The 25,000-nt window shown below is 39.6% G+C and overlaps 2 protein-coding genes, 1 long non-coding RNA gene and 1 pseudogene across 16 annotated transcripts in view; 2 read left to right on the forward strand and 2 right to left on the reverse strand.

Annotated features, from left to right (window-relative positions):
- The window catches only part of LOC138051634 (zinc finger protein 862-like), a 3,141-nt pseudogene extending 1,864 nt beyond the window's left edge, over window positions 1–1,277 (reverse strand).
- LOC138051640 (peroxisome biogenesis factor 2-like) overlaps window positions 1–3,811 on the forward strand; it is a 14,241-nt gene extending 10,430 nt beyond the window's left edge. Inside the window, exons 9-10 of the mRNA XM_068897893.1 lie at window positions 2,067–2,267; window positions 3,676–3,811. Coding sequence (XP_068753994.1) covers window positions 2,067–2,267; window positions 3,676–3,780 — 306 coding nt within the window. The 3' untranslated portion in view covers window positions 3,781–3,811. The remainder of the gene's footprint in view (window positions 1–2,066; window positions 2,268–3,675) is intronic.
- On the reverse strand, window positions 3,782–12,541 carry LOC138051646 (uncharacterized). Its single transcript, XR_011132866.1, has 3 exons — window positions 11,975–12,541; window positions 7,094–7,177; window positions 3,782–3,901 (listed from the first exon to the last, which is right to left on the reverse strand). It is a non-coding gene; the product is annotated as an uncharacterized lncRNA (long non-coding RNA).
- Window positions 7,168–25,000, forward strand: part of LOC138051635 (uncharacterized) — a 25,483-nt gene continuing 7,650 nt past the window's right edge. The window contains exons 1-4 of one of the 14 annotated variants that reach the window (XM_068897875.1): window positions 7,672–7,748; window positions 11,790–11,843; window positions 13,006–13,031; window positions 20,409–21,196. In XM_068897875.1, coding sequence (XP_068753976.1) covers window positions 7,687–7,748; window positions 11,790–11,843; window positions 13,006–13,031; window positions 20,409–21,196 — 930 coding nt within the window. In that variant the 5' untranslated portion in view covers window positions 7,672–7,686. Of the gene's footprint in view, window positions 7,584–7,660; window positions 7,749–8,114; window positions 8,800–11,053; window positions 11,101–11,789; window positions 11,844–12,677; window positions 12,789–13,005; window positions 13,186–17,816; window positions 18,110–19,559; window positions 19,869–20,408; window positions 21,197–25,000 lie in introns of those variants that run through there. The other 13 variants (XM_068897876.1, XM_068897882.1, XM_068897877.1 and 10 more) reach the window with 13 other exon arrangements.

Genomic DNA, 25,000 nt, shown 5'->3' on the forward strand with positions numbered 1-25,000 from the left:
TCCATCCGCCAATACAGACAGAAATCGTGCATTCTTAATAATAGCTGCTTGTTCATCTTTCATGACCTGGGATATATGCTTACAAAATTCTTTACATCCATGATCATTTCTATATGTTTGTCCTAACACAAGTCCATTTTTAGTTTGAAGAGAACACAAATGAGGAAAACTGGAAAAAGGCATCTTGAGATAGCATACGTAGTAGGCTGTATTAAACAGCTTTTCCATCTTTGCAACAGTATCTTTCTCTAGTCTTAGCAATTCAGCATCGATTGTCCTTTTCTTGCACCTTTGTTTTTAGCAACTTTAGCATCCACACTCAATACATGTCCAGCTGATCTTTCATGAGATCTTAGCCCGTCCAGCTGAAAATTTGACTCCTGCAACAAAACGAAGACTGCTTGTTTTTGCTGTTTGGAAAATGTAGGCAATATTGGCAGAACATTTTCCCTGACTCATCATCGTACATCAACCACGCAAATTCCTTTCTCCATGCTTCCTTAAAAGCCCTTTCCTTTTTGGCTTTTTTAGCTTTTGGCTCAGAATCTTCACAGTCTGTTGTTGTTGAAGCTTCTTTATCTTTGCTTGTACTTTGCTTTGTATTTTGCTCTGTTCCTTTGAAATAGCCAAGCAAAGAAAAACAACGGCGAGCGGCCATGATGCGAATCAATTTCCCGCCATGCTGCTATCTACTGCGCATGCTAGGAAGTGTTTGCTCGAACCAGTTCCTCTCCATTTTCAAAATGGCGTCACGGCATGCCCCTTTGCACGTTCGTAAATAAAGACAAAGCACACATTTAATGGATGTTTTTATTGACTTAAAATTCGTAAAATACAAAGCAGATAAAAACACGAAACTGCCTACTCGTCCAAAGGTAAGAGTAATCGTAATTCTCACTCGTCCAATGGTACATTTTACTCGTTTTTGACGAGTGAACGACCGTTAGCTTCGAGCACTGGGTTGTTTTATAATAGTCGAGGCCGCTGCGGTTTTGTCACGAACGCGCGAGTAAGCGGGGAATCCGCGCGAGGCAGCGCAAACGAGAACCCTTGCGGCTGGCTCACTCGCTTGTACTTGCACTCTCCCTACAAAAGCAACAAAACCACCACCTCTGCAGACTTGTGGGAAAGTTTAACGTGCTTTAACTCAGCATCAACGTCAGCTCAATGTCGATCCACTTGGCAGTGAAGTTTGTCCAGTTTTTTTTTCTCAGTGGAATCTTCCCCGGATCCAAAGTCCATTTGTGAAAAATGAGCGCTTGTTTTCGCAAATTCTTTCACCCTTTACTATCGTACCAAAGTAAATAACGAAAAAATGATTTTTCGTCATTGAAGTAATCATCGTAGATGAAATAAACCCGGGAAGCCGGATCGACAGAAAGAACGAGTATGAGGCTGGTTTTTACAAGCCACGCACTGAACATGAGCACACTCAAGCAACAAACGCGGGCGAAAATTTTCATTTGTTGTTGTTAATTAAATGGCTAAATATAATTTGGGCAGCGGTTTTGCCTGGGATCTCCAGGGAGGTTGCAGGGGCATTGCCATGTGCTTTCGCTCGAGTTGCTTTTTTGCTTGCTTGCTTCTTTTCCCTCCCTCCATCCCACATCTTAGGGTAAACATGTGGGTAAGTATACATTCCATACACTCAGCTATGTGTTGACAGGTGCCTGAGAAGTAGACTGTGACTCGGTTGCCATGGTGACCTCCTCGCTTCTGAGGAGAGTGTTGTTTCCTCTCTTGTCACCTTTACGACACCTACGCTCCAATAAATTGGCGTAGTATTTTAATTTTTTTCTAGCAAGAAATATGGAGTGTGCGTTCGTTGCTTGGGTTTATGCTTGCGCCGTTAGTCCCTGGGGAATCCATGCCACGCGCCTCCGATCATTGTAATCATGTTTGAAGTTGACTCCATTTTTTAAATGTTTTGCCTAATTAGGGCTCGCCCCCAGGCCAGAAAAGATTACAATACGTCAATAACAACATCCTGAGCGAAATATTAAATTATTCACATTCAGCTGAGTTGGTGTTTTTTTTTTTTGAATTCTTTTTGATGTGTTCGGCAGGAATTTGTGTTCTTTCTCCTTCCCCTCATCAATATCCACAAGCTCAAGAACATGCTGATCAGGCGATTCTCGAGTCCAGCCTCTCTTGATAAGCAGCCGTCCGTCAAAGTCGCGTGCCATGAATGTGGCATTTGTACCCAGCCTCCCACCGCTCCGCACCAGGCTCAATGCGGACACGTGTTCTGCTATTACTGTATTAAGGTATCTCGATTGTTTTGATCCTATACTGCTGCGATAAGTAAATGACTAAAATTTGAATCTTTGTGTATATTTAACACACCGCTGCGAATTAAAAGCAGAGCCAGTTGTGACTTGGTCGCGCGTTTTCTCGCACTCATTTTCGGATGTAAGATTCTGTTTGAAGTTGTCTCATTTGTTCTTATGTTCGGCAAATCCGCCCTTTCATCAGTACGAAGGGAAAGTTGCCTGATTTAGCGTTATATCGAAACGAAATATCTGTCCCACTCGCGATTACTTCATTCTCTGTTTCTGTGAATTCAAAGAGTGAATTTTTTTTGTAATTGTTTACGCCCACGCACTTAAGCCTAGTCGTTACAAATAGAATATTAACTCCTTCCAAAATCGGTCGAAAGCCTAACTTTCGAATTATTCCTCTCAGTGCCTCACTAGGGCGTTTAACTTATCTGGCTACCGCCATCGTTCTATACAGGACAATCCAGTTAACCTGGTAATAATTTCTTTGCCAAACTCAAATGCCACAGCTCGTGCTTTCCCTTTTTTATCCTCTAGATTTCAGTTTTAAGCTCCGCGTAATGGTACATATAAAGCTAGCATAACTGACATTCGTTTTTTCCTTTCGTTCGAGGTACTGAAAAGCGGAGATCTGTAGCTTGCATGTAAATAAGGCCAAAGCTCTTTGGATTTCTGTTTTCAATGCAAAGCATAATTCTGTGACATTAACGGGTTCGTCCCACTGACTCAGTCGTGGGTGAGTCGTGGGTCAGTAAGGTAACTTTTAGGGCGACTGATTTCGATGAAAAAACAACAATATATGTTGACTGGTTGATGCTGTCCTTCAGCAGCTTAGATGAATAATAGGTGGCTAAACGGACAGAAATTTGTCTATATTGAAGCGAGATCACTTCTCTCTTTCGTCTGTAACCCGCACATCAAATATAGGGAAGATATCGTTGACGTCACCTATTTGTCATTAATGTGCCAACCAGAACCTCATTGGTTGTGGAAACGAAGGGTCTTTTGTTCCTCACTCACTAACGCGATCAATAACCTTGTTTTTCCACCGAAACAATGGAAAACGTTTGCATGATAATAGAGCTCAATTCCCAGAGGATTAGTTGGGTACACCAATAATAGACTCGCCGTTTCTACACTCGCGCGAACTCTTTCGTTCGAATATTGACCGCGTCGCTCGCGTTTGCAAAAAATACGGCTCTTTTGCAGTCCGTGACACCAACAAGGCCTCCGTTCTGTTGTTTTGGTAGACCAACATGGCCGCGGTGACGTCACGTGAAAACGCTACTCTATACAGTCATTTCTGTGTTAACTTTGTCATGAGTGAAGAGATTTATTTTAGCAAATTATAAACATTTTGAGGCTAGGTTCACTTGAGTGTGTCGTTTCTCTGCAGGCTAACAGTTTAGCGGACCCATCCTTCCCATGCCCTTTATGCGGACAGGCTGTTGGAGATGAAATCACTCCTGTTGAAAGCACAGTTGCTATCGAAGTGAGTTGAAGTGCACCGCTCGAAGTAAGAAAACCTGCCCCGCAGTGACTTCTTATTGTCTTCTCATCGGAAATTGCCCATGATGCATTCGGCGTCCATTTGATCTGCGCCCTCAGTTCTTGCCTTGAATCTATGGTGGACAAATTAATTGGCCGTATACAAGGCTTTCAGACCTTTGAGATGTGATATCAGAAGTTCGCAAACTTCTAATTATATTTATATGAAAGAAAGAAATGTATTTATCATATAAGTACCAATGAAATACCAAGTGAGCTTTCGCGCGAAAACATAATATCTTCACACGTGAAAATAACATTTTATCTTCACACGTGAAAAGGTCACTGTTGCCATGGTTACATATGTAAATCTAATCATATAAACTAAATCGTTTAGAGCGGAGTCAAAGACGCACTTAATGATGTACTTCTTGTAGACGAATAATGGGTCTCCCGCCCGTTTTAATACAGGACGGATTGAAAGACGCATTGGTCGTCTTTATACTTGAGATGTTTTTTAATGCGTCTTATAGTTCGTCATTCAATTCGTCCTTCATAAAGACAGGCGAGAGACGCATTATGCGTCTGGACGAAGTAAATCATTTAGTGCGTCTTCCAAACCGAATTGCCTAAAGTCGTCCAGACACATTATGTGTCTCTAGTAGTATAAAAACTTAAACCCTGGAGTTTTCCATGCTTCTTTAGAGCGCCCCTGTTGCTTCATTAATTAATAACGATCATCACTTTCACTTGGTATTGAATTATCACAACAGCCCGGGCAAATGGCCTTGACATTTGCTTTAACATCGTTCGATTTTGTTGAACAGCGATGTTGAAACGCTTTGCCCTCCTCCCCCTTTCATCCGTGCTGAAACATGTTAAATCGATGTTGAATGAGTTTAAAAGCATAAATACTTTTGTCCTTTGGCCATTTCAATTTCAACAGGAAAAGAAAACAAACAGCGGTTACAAACATTTTCATTTTATACTTGACGTTTCGTATGTTGCAGCATACATCATCAGAAGTGACGGTTAAAACTGTTACACAGAATTTTAAAAAACTAGAGCGAAGAACTGGTTACTAGTTAAAAAGTGTGATAACAAAATCGTAACTTCCGGTAGTCGATTCTTCCGGAAGAGATTAATAAAGAAAAAGCTTCTCACTACCAATGTTTTGGTTGTGAGAATGTTTTGGTAGTGTTTTGTTACGCTATTATTTTGGTAGTGTTTTGTTTGTAGTTTGTTTTGTTGGTAGTTTGTTTTGTTTGTTGGTAGTTTGTTTTGGTAGTTTGTTTTGTTTGTTGGTAGTTTGTTTTGTTGGTAGTTTGTTTGTTTGTTTTGTTGTGTTGTTGGTTTTGTTTTGTTTTGTTTTGTTGGTAGTGTTTATTTTGGTAGTGTTTTGTTACGCTATTAATCAGTGACTTAAAACCCTCTCTCAATGAAAACATTGGTAGTGAGAAGCTTTTTCTTTATTAATTTCTTCCGGAAGAATCGACTACCGGAAGTTACGATTTTGTTATCACACTTTTTAACTAGTCACCAGTTCCTCGCTCTAGTTTTTTAAAATTCTGTGTAACAGTTTTTAACCGTCACTTCTGATGATGTATGCTGCAACATACGAAACGTCAAGTATAAAATGAAAATGTCTGTAACCGCTGTTTGTTTTGTTTTCCTGTTGAGTTTAAAAGCGTTTAATCTTTGTTTCAACAACCATTCCACATTTTTTTTGTTGTCGCGAATGTTGTCGGAATTCCCCCCTCCCCCCCCCCCCCACGCCAATCTTCTGTCAACATTGTTCGGTACGCGCGTGCGCATTAATCTGTCTCTCAATGACGTATCCATGTGCGTATCCATAGTAACAAGCCCATATTCATAGCAACAACCGCGTCTGCAGCATGAGACTAGGGAGTTTAAGATCTGCGACGCGACGGTAACGAAAATGTCATTTAAAATTGCAAGTTCAGGTTTATTAATCGTTTTCGTCGTTATGTCGGCTTGTCTATCTTCTAAAAACTAGTGTAACCTTCCAGGAACTGAATTAGGAGGTGCGGTATTGAATCTATGACAGAAAATTCAAATTTGCTGCCTTTTGTTCACGTTCTCCGTAAAACTTGAGAATTGGTCATTTCACGTCGTAGATTTGCCGAAAACGTGAAAGAAATGTACAAAAACTAAAAATGCACGTGCAGAGCGTGCAAAGCTATTGTTTTTGCTCATTAAATATGCAAAATTTGTGACGTTTTCGTTGCCGTCGCGTCGTAGATCTTAAACTCCCTAGTATGTTGATGATGTGTTTACCGTTTGCCCTCCTCAGCAGTTAACAACGTTAAGCATCGTTCAACAAAATCGAACGGATGTTGAAGCGGTTTGCCCGCGGGCCTTTAGTCTAATTCGAGTAATTTTGAATGTAGTTTTAAAAGTCACAGTTTGAATTATAACTTCTTCAGGTACCTACATTCAAACTTCTCCAAACCATAGAAGCATCAAAGTTGTTTCAATAGGGCCGTTTATACGAGACAAAATAAGCCGCGGCTTACATAATACACGAACGGAACTATTTATACGAGTATAAACCTCCAGGCCAGGATAAGCCGCGGCTTGAGAAAGCCGTGAACGTAGATTTTGTACCATTTATACGGGTGTTCGCGTCTTGTGTAAGCCTTGGCCTATATTCTCTCGTGTAAACGGCCCTATTGTCAAGCTTAACTGTCGCTAAAAAATGAAATTAAAAACTCCTCATATTTTGACTCTTGAATGAATCGAGTTGTGTTGGCCCCTGTTTCCCCATTTAATACATGCATTTTCCTGTCAAGATCGTGCTTCTTCATTTTCTTATCAGATAATATGAGCTGGAGAACTCTGGGAGCTTTCCATTCGAAGCTATTCAACGGAAGTTTCGAAAATAAATGGATCAAGATATTTTCCCGAAAAGATTTTTCCACTCGAAAATGGAAATTTCCGTTGAATGGAAAGGGCCCTCTGTAGACTCTCCGTAAGGGAGCTACGTATCGGCATTTTTAGCATACGCCACTCTGATTGGCTGGATCCACGTGTTGTTTTGTTTCTAGCACATGTCGACACACTGGTCGCTTTCCACACAAAAGCATGACGCGCGCTATCATGTAATCACTTTAAAAGAGATCCTCGTACGTACTGACAAAAATAGAATAGCTCATCAGACCTAAGATGCCCCAGCTAGCTCTCAAAGTGCTTGCAATTTGTTTAATGTCGCATACTCAGTCGAATTGAACTATGAAAGCGACTAGCCAATACGACTTAAAAACAATGAACAAGTACCAACTATAATGGCAAAACGGCAGATGTACCTTTGTTTGAGCGGGTTACTTCATATCAACAGCTGTTGTCACCGCGTGTTGTGAAATTTGCATACGACAGCATTGTCCTTGATGCTATCGAAAAAAACAAAATTAAAAAAAATCGCTTAAATGGCTGTTCGGGATATTTTTGGTCGCCTCTTTAAAACGCACCTTGTTTATCTTCAGTATTTAAGAAAAGAAAAAAAAATTCCTCGACTGGAGGAAATATCTTTGAAGCGCATCTTGTCAGACAAAACAATGGACTTGAAAAAAAAAAGCTCAAATAGCAAAACAATGCTATGTGGGATGATTGTTGACGGTTCCTCAAAAATTCGCTAATTTGAAGGGCAAGTCGGGACGAGTCGATGAGTTATAATGAAGCACGTGGGGCTCATAACATTTGACACCACATCGAGATCGAATGCCGTTTAGCCCGAGAGATGTCATTCTCTTTCACTGTGGGAAAACTGAACGGAAACTCTAAAGCACAAATATCAAGGTAGGAAAAAACAAATTTTCTGTTTAGCGGATTACTGGTGTTGTTTTTCGGAAGCAAAACAGCGCTTTCATCGGCAGATGATGTGGCGATGGTTTAACAATAGATGCTCGGCCGACGAGACGAGACAAGACAAGGTCGAGATTCAAAAACGCCTTCACGACTCAGGTGAACCTGTCTAGTGGTAACTTTACTTTCGTAAAGTATCATACTTGCTTTTTTGTTTAATCGAGAAAAGTTCTGTCAAAAAATATTTGAAGAGCTTTTGCGTTTTAGCGAACTGTTCGGCTGGACCACACACTGTCGCAGCATATTTTGACAGTTGAGTATTTCTCAGAAGCTGTCGCATGAGCACACTTTAAATTTGGATTCTCGTTTATTAAGACAATCCCTCCACTATTTAGCGCCTCGTGAACGCTTATTTGTATCATCGAGAAAAGAAATGTGCCTTTTAAAGAATTTGCGTATTGAAACATTGGAGCAAGCCACACGAAGGAGATCGATCCACGGAAGTGGCTTAAACACCACCGTTGTAAAATATTACTGACTGGTGTAGTTTTCATCTCAAGTTCGATCCGATTATTTTGAGCGCTGGTGAGATCAGCGGATTGCTTAGCTAGCTTTGGTTGTAAGCTTGATATGTTTTCTTTATTTTCGAATGGACGTGGAATATTTTGTCGGATGTCTTTCGGAGCTCTGATGGATGTAACTTCATGAAGTGTCTATTGTCGATATCCTCTCAGCTCATTGTTTCAACTGGTCAACCACAGAATACTGGAACAGACTGTTTTCAAGTTATGTTTCCTTTGTTTGAATGTCGTTCCATTTTTTTTTGGTTCCTGTCATTTTTTCACGTTTGTCATCAATTTCAATAGTTCTGTTCGGGCAGGTACAAAGTCTCTTCTTTTCTGTTCCTGATCGTTTTTAACAGTTAACAGTGTTGTCGTGGGAAGCTAACAGACATGTCACAGATCTGCTTAGACCAGCGTGGACAGAAATTAAGAAAGTATATCGACTTACTTTACAACGTTTTGGTAGCAATTATTTTCCATGCAACCCTGTCACAGATCACAAAAGCAAAGCCTTGAATAATATTGGATGAAAGTTGAAGGTATCTGTGTGTAGGGCTAGTAACACACCGTGTGTCGCAAGTGGCAGAATATAGTTCTTTTCAAGATCGTTCAAAACAGTGGCTTAACTTTGTCCAAGATCGTTCCATGTAAGCCCTATTTTATACTTCGGCAACATTTCATGATACAAGGTTGAAAATTAGTGGGTCAAGAGTTGCAACATCAGTTCATTTGAAAATGGTTTTCCATGTGATACCGGCAGAAACGGTTAAACCCTAGTGGAACTTTTCGCAATCGACAATGGTGTTTTCTTGTCATCGCAGTTACAAATAATCTGCTTTAATGTGGTTTTGTTCATTCCAGAATCGTGTGGCTAATCTGCCGAAACAGGCGAAGTAAGTCTCGAAAGTTATTATATATGATCATTATTTTTTTCTTCTCCGAGAAACGCTTGTGATAGTTATGATTCACTTGAAAAGACTTGAACTGGTAAAGGTACGTTTGTGCGTTTTTTCTTTGAGGCCTTTTAAGAAAAATAACATTTGAAGCAGTGTGTCCACACCCTCTTGATAATAGAAATCGCCTTAAAACTCGTCATATCTGCAGCCCGAGCTATCAATAGTTTGGCATGCGACAGATGAGTCTCTCAAAGCGGCATATGTAAGGCGCCATTTTGAATGTGATCCGCAGGGTAACATTGAACTTATTTGACCAGTGCAAATTCACATACTTAAATTAATTTTTTTATCAGATAGAAATCTAACATATCTTTGTATGTCGCATTGAAGGAAACATTCATTCATATCGTGCAGGAATGCTCAAGCGAAGACCAAGGCTATTCCTGCTTTAGGTCAAAGGGTTAAATAGAGTTTGAATTTTGTTTGGTCAAATTTCATAGGTACTTGAGAAGTGATGCGCACCCTTGACCGATAATGACCGATTAAAGTTTATACTGATTACACTTTTCCGGTGTTTTTCTTTCGAAGAAACATTCGTCACGTTATCATTTTACTGATTCTGTGCTTCTTGCTTATAATTAAAAACTTCCATGGAGAAGTTGATGTGATGATTGATTCTGGAAACTAAGTGCATGTACATTATCTAAACAGCCTTTGAACATTTTTAGGTCATAAGAAAATATCACAGTATTCTCCCATTTGATCTATGAACCCCAATACAATGGTCTCTTGTACTGATCTTCTAAGCATTAGATGATCAGAACTTCGATTCAGGAGTTTCTTAGGCAGTCAAGCGCCCGAAATTGACAGCTAAGGCATGATGTGTGAGAGTTCTGGGAAAGAAAAACTTGCTTTCAATAGTGTTTCTACGATTGGCGATAATTCAGAGCGTAATAGCTGTTTTACAGATGTTCATCATAGTATTTGGCTTGCTGAGGGAGCGGATAAAATCTCTGGTCTATTCTTGAGAACTGGTCAAAGTTTCGAGCTAGAGTACCCATCTCTGACATCTCTCAAAGTATTTTTCTCGACGGTGACCAGTTTTATGATAGGACCTGGCATGTGAAGCCCTCGTTAAATTAACCAATGCGGTTATGCGTAATGTGATTTCAGTTTCGTTTTAGATTTCATAGATCCTTCTGGGATATGATTATTCCAATAAATTCGAGACCGCTTTGTAGTTTCTCAGAAAGGGATCTCATTTTTTCTCGCTAATCACTCTTAAAGCCATCAGCTTCATTGTGGCGATAAAAATACATTTTCTTCCTTGGTGTTACTAAAATTCCCCCTTTTTGAAACAAACCAAACTTTGGGCCTGCAACTACACAACGTACAAGAAAGCGAAAGCTTCATTGTGGGGATAAAGATACATTTTCTTCCTTGGCGTTGCTATCGTTTCCCCTTTTTGAAACAAATCAAACTTTGAGCCTGCAACTACACAACGTACAAGAAAGCGAAAGCTTCATTGTGGGGATAAAGATACATTTTTTTCTTGGCGTTACTAACGTTTCCCCTTTTTGAAACAAATCAAACTTTGGGCCTGCAACTACACAACGTACAAGAAAGCGAAAGCTTCATTGTGGGGATAAAGATACATTTTCTTACTTGGCGTTGCTATCGTTTCCCCTTTTTGAAACAAATCAAACTTTGAGCCTGCAACTACGCTACCTACAAGAAAGTGTAACATTCTTGCTTTTAATATCTTGAGCGCCAGACAAATTTACATAGGTGTTTTAAGGCTACGAAAGAGCATTGCTGTATTCTGTTCAAAATTTATTGGTAACTCGTGCCCAAAATAATTTTGTAAAACACGCTTAAGGAAGATATCAAATACATTTTTGCAGGAAGACTAGTCCAAACTGAATTTTTGGCTGCCTCGTGGAGATCAGATTTCGTAACTTGAGAAACTGGCAGAATTACCAATTTCCACTGAACTTCTCTTGCGGAACGACAGAAGGCAATGAATAGTTTCCTTGCACCAGAAACAAATTGGTTTGTAAACAGAGTGCTTCATTGTTTTTGGGTCACAGGCCCTCTCTTAACTATTTTTCACTGACCTCTAGGCTAAAGTAGCGCAAAAAGCTCCTTTTTTAATAGTTCTGGAAAGTGTCGTTAATCCATCTTGGGGCTTATTTGTTAGCTGCAAGGTCTTAATTTTGTTTTGGGCATCCCAGGTTCCTTGGAAGAAGGTGACATACAAAGGACTTAGACGCTTCGTAGCGGAAGTAATTTAAGGTTATTTTTTGGATAAAATGTCGTGTACACGGAAATTTCCGTTTCTTACATTTTCAGTTTTCAATTCGTTCATCACGGTCTCCCTGTTATACCGCAATGGAGTCTACTCAGCAAGTGAAGCTATGATCCATGAACAAATTCGTTTCAGTGAACAAACTCTCTGACATCAATACTATTTTGACCGAATGAATAACTTTTTATGGTCTAAAACTGCCGACGAAAACACTGCAAAACAGCAGTTTTCACAAAAAGTCTACATTTCATACATCATTTTGTTCATTGAGTCTACTCCTGTTGGCTAACAGAACTGTTAAAAATAGGGATGAACTCCTGTCAAACTGCCTTTGCGAATAAAGAGCCCCAAGGCCCTTGAATGAAACATTTTTTGTAGACGTTAATGGACAACTTGACCTCGTCGAACCCACTTCTTTTCTTAATTTCAACAGGACGCGAAAATCTAGCGGTGCACAATTAAATCATTTTTTGCAAGCAAATCTTCGGTAAGCCTACGTTACTCCCAATAAACTTGGTTTTCATAGGGAAGCTACGATTACTCATGCAACAATGTGGCCCAATTGCTATTCATCTTTTAAGAACAAAGAAGATAATTGAGTGGTTCTATGAAACCTACCACGACAGCTTCAAATACATGTTGCATTGTTTGGCGAAGGCCGGCTTTTTCCAGAATCTCAGTGTACGAAAAATCCAGGATATTGTTAACGCGCCAGAAACAATAATATATGAAGGATTTCGTTGGCAAGGATATTTTCGTCCATGCCACCGGGATACCACTATTCTTTGAAAAAGTCTTTTGGAATTTTGACTCTATTATTGTTATGCAAAATTTGAGCTATTTTTTCTATTGCTTTGGCATCAACATGGCCTTCTTATCACTTGAGTTCAATCAAAGAATTTTCCTTTAATTAGAAGTCTGTAACTTTCACGAAGGAGTTTGTTACGTTTGGGGGTCCTGTGGTTCAGGATAGAGAGTTGATTGGATTGGCTTAGTCTGGCTGATTCACAACTGAAATAATTGTCAATTGAAGTCACCAGCGATTTGATACGAAAAGACTCCCAGACCAAGGCAGCCTCCTCGATCACTTGACATATCTGATCCGACTGTTTTTTTCCCCTTTTTGTCGTCTTTAACATGGATTTCTCGCTATCATTACCATCAGAAGAGCTTGTTATCAGCTTCTTCACTTCAGTACAGTTTTGCAGCTCATCTGTTAATTGAAATTGGCGCCGTTGTGATGTCTGTCCTTGGGCAATTAACGCGGATTCGCAGATAAAATTTGCTGCACTCAAAAGAGATATCGTTGGCAGCTCCTAATCATCTTTCAGTATACTCAGTTTTTTCAACTCCCTGGTGTTTCTCTTGTTTAGATTGTTAACACCTGAGTTTACCAACGCAGTTCTTGAGTTAACAAGTTTCACGCTTTCAGGTGGCCCTTTTGTTGCTTCTACAAACAATACGTTGCACAGATAAGCTAATGGCAAAGTGACCTGCGGGTTAGAAATGGGTGTATATATTTATCTTGCAAATGCAAATGAGCCAACATACAGACGACTCAAAATTTCAAAAGAGATCGGCCCCAATGTTGTTTTTTTTTTTTAAATTCTTTAAGATAATATTTATGTTCCTCAACTTTATTCCCACAGGCAATCGGGGCAATGGAACTCACTTCGTAAGTGCTAAGGTAACGCTATTTTTTTTCGAAAGGCAGGTTTCAAACAGATTTTGTTTGCCACTTAAACCCTGGAGTTTGACTTTGCACAAGACGTGCAAAGCTAAGGAAACGATTCTCGTTTAACCGGCGTCTTGGAACGGGCGCAGTTAAGGTACTTTTAATCGTAGAGTCGGCGCGTTTAGAGCTATGGAGGCTAGTGCTTTTCTCTCATGCGAAGTTAAAAAAGCCATTAGAAGCAACCGACTCAGCATCTTAGCACGAGCTCGAGTCATGTAATTGTTTTGCGCCTATAGAGTGGCAGTCTTGCTTTGTTGATGGAACACTCGTCGGTTTCTGCTTGTCGAGTTTCCTATTGAGTTGCGCAATTTTCGCTTTGCGCGCTGCAGAAGTCAATGGAGTCAACGGATGTTATTCTTGGTATACAGTCACGATTTATCGGCGTAAATGCCATGAAAAGACAATTTGTCGAGTTCAATGCATTTGCACTGAGTCAGACCAACAACTTTAACCGAGTCCAAACGTCTTGAGGGTCAATAAACATATTTAAGTTGTCAGCGTTTCGTATGTCATCTCGCCATAAATGTTCGTTGAGTCGCAACTAAGTTCTTTGAAAACCAACTGATGTAGACATCGTGGACTCCTCCGTCTTAGGGATATGATCGGCCAAACACTAGACTTCTAAGTGATTTATTATTTTGATTTAAGTGTTTCATCAATCGAGGATTGCAGCATTATAACTTGCTACATGAATTCTCTGTTTTGGACGTTGTGTATCTTGTAAGGAATTAATTTAAGGCCGTGCGCCATTTTCGGTGGATCATTGATTGCGCACAGGCAGGGAATAGGGTAGCAGCCTCGTTGTATTCAAACTGCGAGGATCTAATTAAGAAACGTTGCTTGTAACTTGTGGAATTGATGCCTCGCGTGATACAACTCACTTGACTCGTTTGTCAGTGTCTATAGGTCAATTTGTGTTTTAAAAGACCAGTGTACAGCTTTGCAAATATGTTACATTGTCAAGTACAGTTACGAATGTAATAATTTTCGAATGCCATGATATCAGTTTTCTCTGCTCTAATTCCGTTCACCTACGCGCTTCTTTTCTTTTGTCGCATTGGGCTGGCCATTCATCGTTACTCAGTGTGACATGACAGCCAGTCGCTTTGCCATCGATTCCAGCGTTGTGCAGTGGGGCCAAATCATCCGGCTAATGTTGTATAATGGCCGGCGCCATTTTAGAATTCTTTTGTTTGATTGCAAATTGGCCTCGTTCAAGGTTAAATATTCTTTTGAATTTTACGTTTGAAAGCGAGGCCAAAAGGGCCAATTTGCAAGTACCCAAAATATACTAAAATGACGGCCATTTTTAACTAGAAAAAAGCCATTTCCGAGTTATTTGTTAATCCACAGACTAGTGCATAGCGCTTCCGCATACATTGGGGTTTTGTGAGGCAGCAATGGTGGGCAGATAGGGCAGTCATGGAGCCCGGCAAGAAACCGTTTTACGGTACATAATTTTTGCTCGTTCGATAAAGATACCCCGTACCTGAGTGCCAAATTACTAGACCGTACTAAATTACCAAGGCCGCCAGAATATACAAAATCGATGAACCGTACGAATGCCCTCCATTTAACTGCGTTTCAATTATTTGACACTGTCCACTGTTTTAGGAAAGCTTTTCCCGGTTTTCAGAAGAAGAATCAAACAAAATGATAATGCATTTTTGAGTTGTAAAATGGAAAAGTAATAGTATAAAGGAGATAGCGTGCGGAAAATGAACTGACGTGCAATTCTCAAAAGCGACGAAAAATTATCGTTGTAGAATATCAACAATCACCTTATTTCAACGGAGCGAGGGAGGAAGAATGTAACAAGGAATGGATGCTGTATCATGATTACGCTAGAATTATGTCCAAAAGTGATAAGTAGCAAGGATTCCGTTAAATGTGAGTATTCCGATTGGAAAAAAAACTGGGCATTGCGATGCGGCATATGACGCCCTCGAAAGGCAATAACATATTGGATCTCTCTAACTTGCTCGACAGGGCTGAACAGCGGTTATCAGTCACACGCGTCCCTCAACGACGTTTAGGTGGTTGCCAATCAAATCAGTGTTTCCATGACAATAGTACTGTGCTCGTGGCGGCAGTTGAATTCTTTAAGTATGAAAAAAATGTCGTTGAGGGGCGCGTGTGACTGATTACCGCAGTAACTTCAGTGAACGTGCAATTCTTAAAAGCGTCGATAAATTACCGGCCGTAGCTAAATATCAACAATCACCTTATTTCGACGGATCGAGAGAGGAAGAATGTAACAAGGAATGATTACTCTAAAATTATGTCCAAAAGGGATAAATAGTAAGGATTCCATTAAATGTGAGTATTCCCATCGGAAAAAACAAAAGGCATTGCGATGCATTATGTATAGAGTCCTTGAAAGGCAATAACATATCGGATCTCTCTTTTGATCGCCCATCCAAATACTAACCCTGCGCGATAGGGCTTAACCTCAGTGAACGTTTATTTTACCACCCGAAAAATAGAACTGATAGCCGTTTAACTTGCTGTGAGAAAGAAGTTGAACTGAACTCGGAATCAGCCTCAACTCCAATCTTTATCGATTTCATTTTATTTTCTTCGAAGTTTTGCTCATTTAGTATTTTACCAGTAACCAGATGTTTTGTCATTGGGCTATTTACTTTATATCGTTTTCTCATCAATATTTGTAGTATGTGCTATTTTGCCGTCACAGTTTTCACTATACTGGTACACGAGATTACAACTTGTGTACAAAATCATTGACAATATAGACTGCCCACGCCAACTGAAAGGATACTTAGTCAAACGCTCTGAACTGCATGATCGTAATTTCAGAGATAGCTCGCTAATAGACGGTATGAGAGTCAAGTCAACTATGGGGCAGTGTAGTTTTAAGAGTGCGGCCGCCCGTGAATGGAATTCTCTATCAAGAAACATTCGCGATACCCCTATGACAAGGACTTTTAAATCAAAATTATTCAATTATTTTGTAATCTCGATGTAAATTTGCGTGTCTGCAGTGTCCGTCAGTGGTTAATATCTCGAATCGTGACGTGATCCTGTATATATTTTTGTACATATCGTGATATCTACATATTTTTATCTATTTTTGGCCTCTTTATAATACTACTACTATTTTTACTGATCACCGGTTTATACCAGCAAATCTTTTGATGTTACTGATCGGTCTTGTGAGTCTATTATTATTATTATTATTATTATTATTATTATTATTATTATTATTATTATTATTATTATTATTATTATTATTATTATACATCCACTTCAGATATGCTAGCTAACCTTTGCATGTCACAAAACAAAATGTTCCTGACATATTTACTACAGCACAGAGAGAAACTCAACACTCATTTTTGTAACAGCCACACTTTTATTTTTTAATAATATTGTCATTTACCAATGAATGGTACCCACTCCAGGGGAAGGTTAGAATAGAGACGAAGGGAAAATAGAATTGTTTCTTTCAGATTATTAAAAGTGGGGTGCCTGTGAACTAGCTTGATAGCTAAGTGCACTTCCACTAAAGAAACAAAGCATTTTTTTTTACAATACGGTGTATTTGCTGTTCAACTGAAACCAACAGATTGTGTTCGTCTGCTTTAGTCAGAACAAACTCTTCTTTGAATATTTCGATCCTTGGGTTCTAATCGGATACCTTATACACAAACACCTAACTGTTACGGCTTCTTTCAGTTATAAACACAGTGATTAAATTCATGCAATGCCTTCGTTTCGTTTCCGTCGGAAAGTTCTTTTGTTCAAGGCAAGGTCGCAGGTTTTGGTTATCACGGTAGTGATGATTGGTGGTGTACTACATGTAGATTGAGAAAGCGATACATGTAGTCAGCGTTTCCGTGGAATTAGAAACTGATTGATCATGAGCAGAAAAGCAAATGCGACCGCTTTTAAAATGATGCTTCGACTTCCTCCAATTTAATCGAATACCACGTTGCTGTGGCGCTTCGTAGACCTCCTTTTTTATCGTATTTTCATTTTTGTCTATATACAAAGGACACAATATTTCGATTCGGTGTTTACAGGGTTTGTCTTTTCTTATTACAGTTCATTGAGCCAGTTGTATATTTGCAATTGATTGTCACTTGTTTTTTTGTTTTTTGTCTTCGTAGCGTGCACTGGTGGGAGAAAAGAAAACCTTCAAATTTAGACATTTGAATTTTTGTATTGCTACCGGAAGGAAAAAGTGTTTTTCAAGAATTTGAAATCTAGTTTTGCGTTTGACGGCGTCTATATTTACGACACTGAAGAGTACGCGAGAATCATCCTCGGTCCAGTTCTACACTAATCATTTTAAGTGTTTAACTGAAATTAGTTGTAAGAAACATGTGGCAGCGGATTATTGGCTACATACAAATCTGCAATGAACAAATAAAATAAAAATTGTCTCTCAAAATCTCTGATATCCTTTCGGCAACACTAAGAATTTTTCGCAAAATAAGGCCGAAGAATAAAGAGAGAAAAATTAATATTCTTTGTGGTTGCATTACGCGCTCTTTTCACGGGCTGTTGGGTGACCCCGGCCTTCCCAAGGGAAAACGGTGGTCTTATCTCGCCTTTGGAACAACGTGGCAAGGACAGGTGCCTTAAAGAAATTTACCGACTCACTGATTCACTGACTGTCGATTCAACTGGTCACGGTTACACCATTTAAAAAAAAACCCTTCTAGATGATGGTTTGGATCACAAAGAAACCGGTACCAGCCGAAAAAAAGTTCCCGCGTCGAGGCTACCTATATAACACGGTTGTAAACGCATTGATTGACAATTGACGTCTTTTAGAGTTTGGTTTGTAATTTCTCGTCAAAATAGCCACTTGGATATTGTGCGTGAGAAAACTCGAAAATTTCGAGAACACGTTTCCTACCTGTACCTGATATTCTGGTCATGAAGCGTTTTAGCAGCGCTATAGTTAATGAAGATTCTGGTTTGCTCGAATACTCAGGACAGAAGAAAGAGAACTGACAAATCGGTCGATAACCCGCAATAACTTGTGTGAAGTAAGTTATCCTTCCATCTTACTCTGTCATGTAGTTTCTTCGTTTTATGTGTGACAGAATGCTTTGATTCAATTATATTGTCGGTTGTTTTTATACCGTGCCGAAGTTTGTGTTTCTGTGCGCCAAAAATGGTTTTAAGTTTGGACGAGACAAAGAAAATGAACATGAGTACAACGCCTCATTTTTCCTTCCCGTTTTTTTGTTGGCATTGATAAAATAGTATTGATGATGCTAAAAGTGAGATTTGTACCTTGTTAAAACTCTCCTTAGTTCGAAGGACCACGTGTTAAGAGTTGCAAGTCATCATGTTCTTTGTCGAAGCAGGTTTTGATTGAAAATCTGCGAATAGTATCACTGATTATTCCAGATTTTAGTGGATGGTTTGCCGTTGACATTTTTTCATAGCAGACTTTCAGGTGCGTTGTGTACTTCTTTTGATGCGGAAACAAGAAACGTTTGAGCACTGATTTCTCCGAAGACATGATGCCGACACATTTTGTCCTTTTTGACAGATGTCTCGTAAACGCTGTAGTGAATTGGTCTGGGAGAGGCTCGGAATTTCGTATTCAACATTTAGTTCTTGTTGAAAACTAAGCATCACCATACACATTCATCTTGCACTTAATTTTGGCGCCATTTTATTGTCCTGGCAGTGGATCATTATGCAAGTTGTTGCTGGTGGCAACTTTTGTGGCCCTTATCGCAAATTATCCAATGGGAGGCTGTGTTATCATTTTAGTAGTGGTAAGGTTCAAAAGCAAATAATAAATCGTTTCCTTTTGCCAATTTACTCCTATTTCGTGGACAATTTTATTAGTTTCACTGCAGTGCACGCTCCAGTGATTTGGAACCTCCGCCATGTTTGTTTAACGGGGTCTGTTATAAGTAGTAAAGTGCTCCTGACTCAAGTGTCCCGATGTTTTGCTTTTCAACTGAAAGTTATAATTGAAAGAAGTGAGGTTTAGTGACTATGGTAAATGTTGAAGAAAATCCACGAGTTTTCGATAATAGTTTTCTCAGCAGCGATGTGGTAGGGTTTTCAACTTGGTTCCGAGCTTTATTTAAGTTCATGATAGTCGAAGCCTATTCATGTATTGACATCTACAGGTCGGAGAAATTCTATGAAATTGAAAAGTGCGAAAAGACATGCCATTTGGTTGTTACTTTTCCTATTTCAGAACGATTCTTTTGCGAGAATTTTGCAATGGTGAATAGTAGTTAGTTCTTGTATGCAGGAATCAAAACTAATTTTCGGCTAAATAAACTTCGCACTTGTATTCGCTTTGCGAGAACGATTTAAAGCGAATAAAGTCAAAAATATCTATTGAGTTGCCTATTTTGGCAAAAGAATAGTTACCAACAGCTCAAATTTTCCCATTGTATAGGCCTTTGAATTGGATGCATTCAAGTGTGTGTAAATAAAGAATATAATTTCTCAAAGTGTCACTCAAGTGACGTCATTTCGACCAGCAAAACCAATGAGGCTTGTCCAGTTGACTTCCGTTCAACTTCCAACAGCTCAGTGATAATTTATTTTTGCGCTTTTAGATAATTTTCGGAAGGCTTTTATGTGTATATAATGGACCCTAAAGATGCAAAAGTGTGCCTGTTCAGAGGGGACTAAAATTTTGCATGGCGGCAAAGGCTTTGTGATATCAGAGGTGTCGATTTCAGACCACATTTTCGTGACTTTGTCGTCGTGATGTCATACTATTCTCGTTTATTTTGATTCCGACATGCGTGGGATTAACGAAAAAAGGTACTGTTAAAGTAACGAAAACTGAGAACTTAAGACTAGTTGACGGAAGTATAATGGAAAAACGTCTTCGTTGATATTCAAATTGTGACCGTGTTTAGCATAATGATGAAAGTTGTCAGCAGAATAAAGTACTAGTGTTTTTCAATTCAATATAACGTATATTGATCCAACACAACTGTTATAAACTACACACAGTTATTGGTACAAAAATTATTACAATTACTAATGGTCCTCTCAAAAGACAAACTGTCTCTCCCGCAAAAGTCAATCCGTTTCTTTGTAGACTTGGGCGAATAGAGTGTAAAATGTTTTGTTGCATCATAATAGCTTGTTAAGACGTGTATTTATCAGCCAACAAGGCCGTTTTCCTAAGATGAACAACCTGATGTATTTATAATTGTACATGTGTTCAGTTTCTGAAGGGGTTCACCATATTCGTTGAAGCAATTTTAATTTCGGTGTTGTTCGCTATGAGGTGAAAATAATCTTTTTTTTACTTCTCACGGAGCTTAATGATTTATATTTTTTCTTTCCTCTTAGGTCAAGATAGAATTGTATTATTTACGATGGCGGTGGACAAAACTGAGGAGAAAAGCTCCAATTCTTCTGCCGGGAAGGACAAAACCACGGCTGTTGTAGAAAGTGAAAATGAAACTTTGAGTCTTCCACTGGAAGGATTTTCTACGAACAGTGTGACTGAAACAATATTGATAGTGGATGACATAGCAAAAAACAAATGTGTATCGGATATTGATGACACCAAGACGGAAATTCAGACAAGGACTTTATTAGGTCGAGAGGAGCTCGACTTAAATAATTCATCAGATCTCCAGGACGAGCCGTTGAAAAATGGGGATGGTTCGTTGACAATTCCATTGAGACTTGAAAGTGATAAACGATGTAAATGGGATTCAGCTGGAAGTGTAGAGAGTGTTTCATCCGAATCCAACCTTGTGAAAACAACAGGAATCTCAGACTGTGAAAACATGGCTAGCAGCCAGTCAGATAGTGTTTGTGTTGAGATAGGCGGCTTAGCCGATCGAGACGATGGCTCCGAAAATTTTGGAAAAGGTTCGGCTCGAGAAACTAGGGAGACAGTAATTTACGTTTGTGAAGGTGACAATTTGGAACTCGAAAGTGACGTGTGCCGAATATGCCATTGCGGCGACGAAACTGAAGTCTTGATAAGTCCTTGTTTGTGCACGGGGTCCGTGAAATTTGTACATCACTCTTGTCTGATGAACTGGTTGCAGAGAGTTGTGATGAGCAAATGTGAACTGTGTCTTTTTCCTTTAGCGGTGAAGCGAAAGAGGAAGCCTTTTAAGAAGGTAAGTAAAAAGGGACATGCTCCGGATATATATATGAAAAATGGTGACTTGGATTCGATTCCCCCAAAAAACGTGTTTCGTGTCTAGTAATTAGCTAATTAGCGAGCTCGGTAAATACAGCAAAGGCGCCGAGCGACAAACATCAATTTTATATTTGGGAAGTGATCTGATCCAATATTTTGAACAAATGAGTACCAGGTGCAAGACAAGAGACGGGAGTGGTAATATTACTGAGGCAGCGTCAAGGCAAGGCTGCTCTTTGGATTGTTGTCCGTCCCTTGCAAACAAAATAGAACTTTTAATTCCCTATGCGCATTAATTTTCTGTGTATTACTTGTAGGATATCTTGCGGACTTACTAACTAGTCGAAACTGTAGTGTTTGGTACGAAACCAGGAACTGAAAAACCCAAAGATCTCATATTAGGTCCTTTAGGTACAAACGACTATATAGTCGACGTTTGCGTATACTTACGGTTCCGAAATGAAACCCCCTAATAACCAAATCTATAAACAGAAAACCATGGCGTTAAGACAACAAGTGTGCCATCGACAAAGTTAAGACATGTTTTTTTTCGAAATGCATATACAGCTACCGTAGGCAGTGTACAAGGTTGGCAACAGATCTTTGTTGATGAGTATTTGTGAGGGTGATAAACAAATCATGCTCAACTATAAAACCTGATAAAAATAATGCTTGCATTTTTGCTGCAAAAGTCTTTTTTTAGAATTATTGCTGTACGCCGGCTACCGTTATTCAATGCCGAAGAAGAAAGATAACTTCAAACGTCATTTGAAGAAAAGCAAAAACGCCAAACGCATGCCCAGTCGTTTCAATAAGGACCTTAATTAACGAGAACGAGAACGTTGTCAGAAATGTTATTTCCCGTTCTTCTAATAATTTTGCGATTACTGGTAGTCGCTAGGAATGGAAAGTGAATGTCATTGTTCTAGAAATAATATTGGTGACGACGGTGTGGATATTTAGAAGGAGAACTAGAAATTTATCGTCAGGTGCACACGTCTTCCACACAACCTCGAATTTGGTCAATTCACGTCGTTGTAAGGGTGAGAACGGTATGGTGAAGTACGCAAATGTAAAACGCACGCTCAGGACGTGCAAAGCTTTTGTTTTTGTCTATTAGAACTATTGCTTTGTGGTTTTCACTTAACCGTTGTTCGGCTTCGACGTCCTCGCTTAAACTCCCTATTAAATGACGAAAAGCGTCGGCTTCCTTTTCCCTAAAGTGAAAAAAATAAAGGGAGATTCTTTAAAACCTAAGATTAAAACTCATTTTGACAATGACAACACGAAGACGTACGTAAGGGCCGATTTACACGGTGCGATTTTTGTCGCATGCGACAAGCTCGCGACAGGCCTAAGGGCCGATTTACACGGTGCGATTTTGTCGCATGCGACAAGCTCACGACAGGCCTAAGACATGACTTACGATTGTCGTAGCGTTTTAAAACATGTTTTGAAATGCTACGACATTTTTCCTGACGTACACAACAATCGTGAACAATGTCGTGGGCCTGTCGTAAGCAGTTGTCGCATGCGACAAAAATCGTACCGTGTAAATCGGCCCTTAAGACATGACTTACGATTGTCGTAGCGTTTTAAAACATGTTTTAAAATGCTACGAAGTTTTTCCTGACGTACACAACAATCGTGAACAATGTCGTGGGCCTGTCGTAAGCAGTTGTCGCATGCGACAAAAATCGTACCGTGTAAATCGGCCCTTAAGACATGACTTACGATTGTCGTAGCGTTTTAAAACATGTTTTAAAATGCTACGAAGTTTTTCCTGACGTACACAACAATCGTAAATCATGTCGTGGGCCTGTCGTAAGCCGTTGTCGCATGCGACGATGATCTTACCGTGTAAATCGGCCCTAAGGCGCCCCTAGGGGTGTCTCTAGTTCGTTCCCAGATGACACGTCTTCAAAAGTGAAACGAACGTTCTGACGCCAATCGATGACTTAGGCCTGTCGTAAGCTTGTCGCATGCGACGAAAATCGTACAGTGTAAATCTGCCCTAAATTTGATAATTCGTTTCACTTTTGAAAAAGTGTGTTTTAGGAACGAACTAGAGATACCCCTAGGGATGAAGAATGGCCGTTAGGTCCCTTGTTCTCAACGACTGTTTACAGTCGACAACGTAATTAAACCGGCAACTGTTAGTGTTAGGAAACGCGTTTCCACAGACAGAAAATTGGGTAGGGTCGTACCTCTTGTTGACCACTATATTGCAATGGCTGTATAGTGTTCTTACTTTTCTTGTTTTCTGTGCTAAATCCATTGTTATCTTTGTTCGTTCTATTGTTCTTTTGGCCAATCCCGAAGCCCGTTCAATGGGGTACGACACGACCCGAGAAGTTTATATATCGATAACCTGTACGTTTTGCGGCAGCCTGGGAAAATAGCGACAAGAAAAGAAGAACCGCTGACTTAAAAAATCGTTTGCATCGTTGCGAAATGGACTTTAGTTATCGATAACTTGCTCAACAGACGGGAGAAAGAGAGTTGTCGATTTAACAAATTGATGTCAGTTTTTCTTGCGTCTGTCCTGTTATTGATCATGAATTTCGTCATAACATTGTCAAAGTAGCTATCGCCTCGTGGATCCGCACACTATCATCAACAACACACTAACATGGAACGATCACGTTGATAGTTTAATAAAGAAAGCAGCTAGGAAAATTTATCTCCTTGTGCAACTTAAACGGGCGCGCGTTCCAGCCGAAGATCTTGTCGCCTACTACTGCGCATGTATTACATCTTCCCTTGACTACGCTTGTCCAGTTTTTACTGGGTTGCCTATGGGCAAACCCAGTCGAGGTCTACGTTTAGTTTGTTTGTTTTCTTTTTACTGGGTTGCCTATGGGCAAACCCAGTCGAGGTCTGCGTTTAGTTTGTTTGTTTTCTTTTTTTTCTTTTTTTTATTTTTATTTTTTTCCGTGTCGGTAAAAGTCTTGCCTGTCACTCCCCTGGTAAGTGGTGTCTTTGTGGATAGAGCCTTCTGCGCGTATTTTCGTAGGATCGAGAGGGTAGTGGAACTGCGTAGATTTCTCTGGTGGACACAGTAGAATCATTAACTTAGCCTGCAATGGCGTCGAAAGTCATGCAACGCGAATGGCGTTTTAGTGGATCCTTAAACAAAATATACCCTTATGGAGCTCAATAATGGAAAGTCAGTTGGATAAACTAGGCATGAATCTCAAAAGCGACGAGTACTGGACTTCGACAACAATCTATCGCCCGTCGAGACGAAATCAAAGTGAGCAGTATTTACCTGAAGTACATGGTAATTTGACACAATTGAGTTTCTTGTCTTCACGCACGCAATCAAATAGGAAGAGGTTTTCGCCTCTAAGAGCAAATATGTTGTTTGTTTCAATAAAATTTTCGCTGGAAAAGGATTCTGTGGTATTTTCTGCCTTTGTGAATTATAATATCATGTTGTGTATTGAATTTTCGAGCTTAAGGTTCAAATGTGATATGGGAGAAGTTTTTTAGTATTGCTCTGTAAGCAGGAAGGGTTCACAGGCCTGTTGGAAGCGTGCTTGAGTTTCAACAAAATGAGGCCCAAAATCAGTGAAAACTTGTGACGCAGATGAATAATAAAGTAGCTGCTATTTCCAAAATGATGGAATTACCTGGTGATAAATAACGTCGTACGCGTCTTGGAGAGTAAATTTTGACTTTGCATAAACAAGAGTTGGGCGATTGTGATCTTTGTTTTGACTTCGCTCATTTCATTGTCAAACTTTATAACACTTGACAGAAAAAGAAACTTACAAAA

The sequence above is a fragment of the Montipora capricornis genome, chromosome 6 (assembly GCF_036669925.1).
Source record: "Montipora capricornis isolate CH-2021 chromosome 6, ASM3666992v2, whole genome shotgun sequence".
Taxonomy (NCBI): Eukaryota; Metazoa; Cnidaria; class Anthozoa; order Scleractinia; family Acroporidae; genus Montipora; species Montipora capricornis.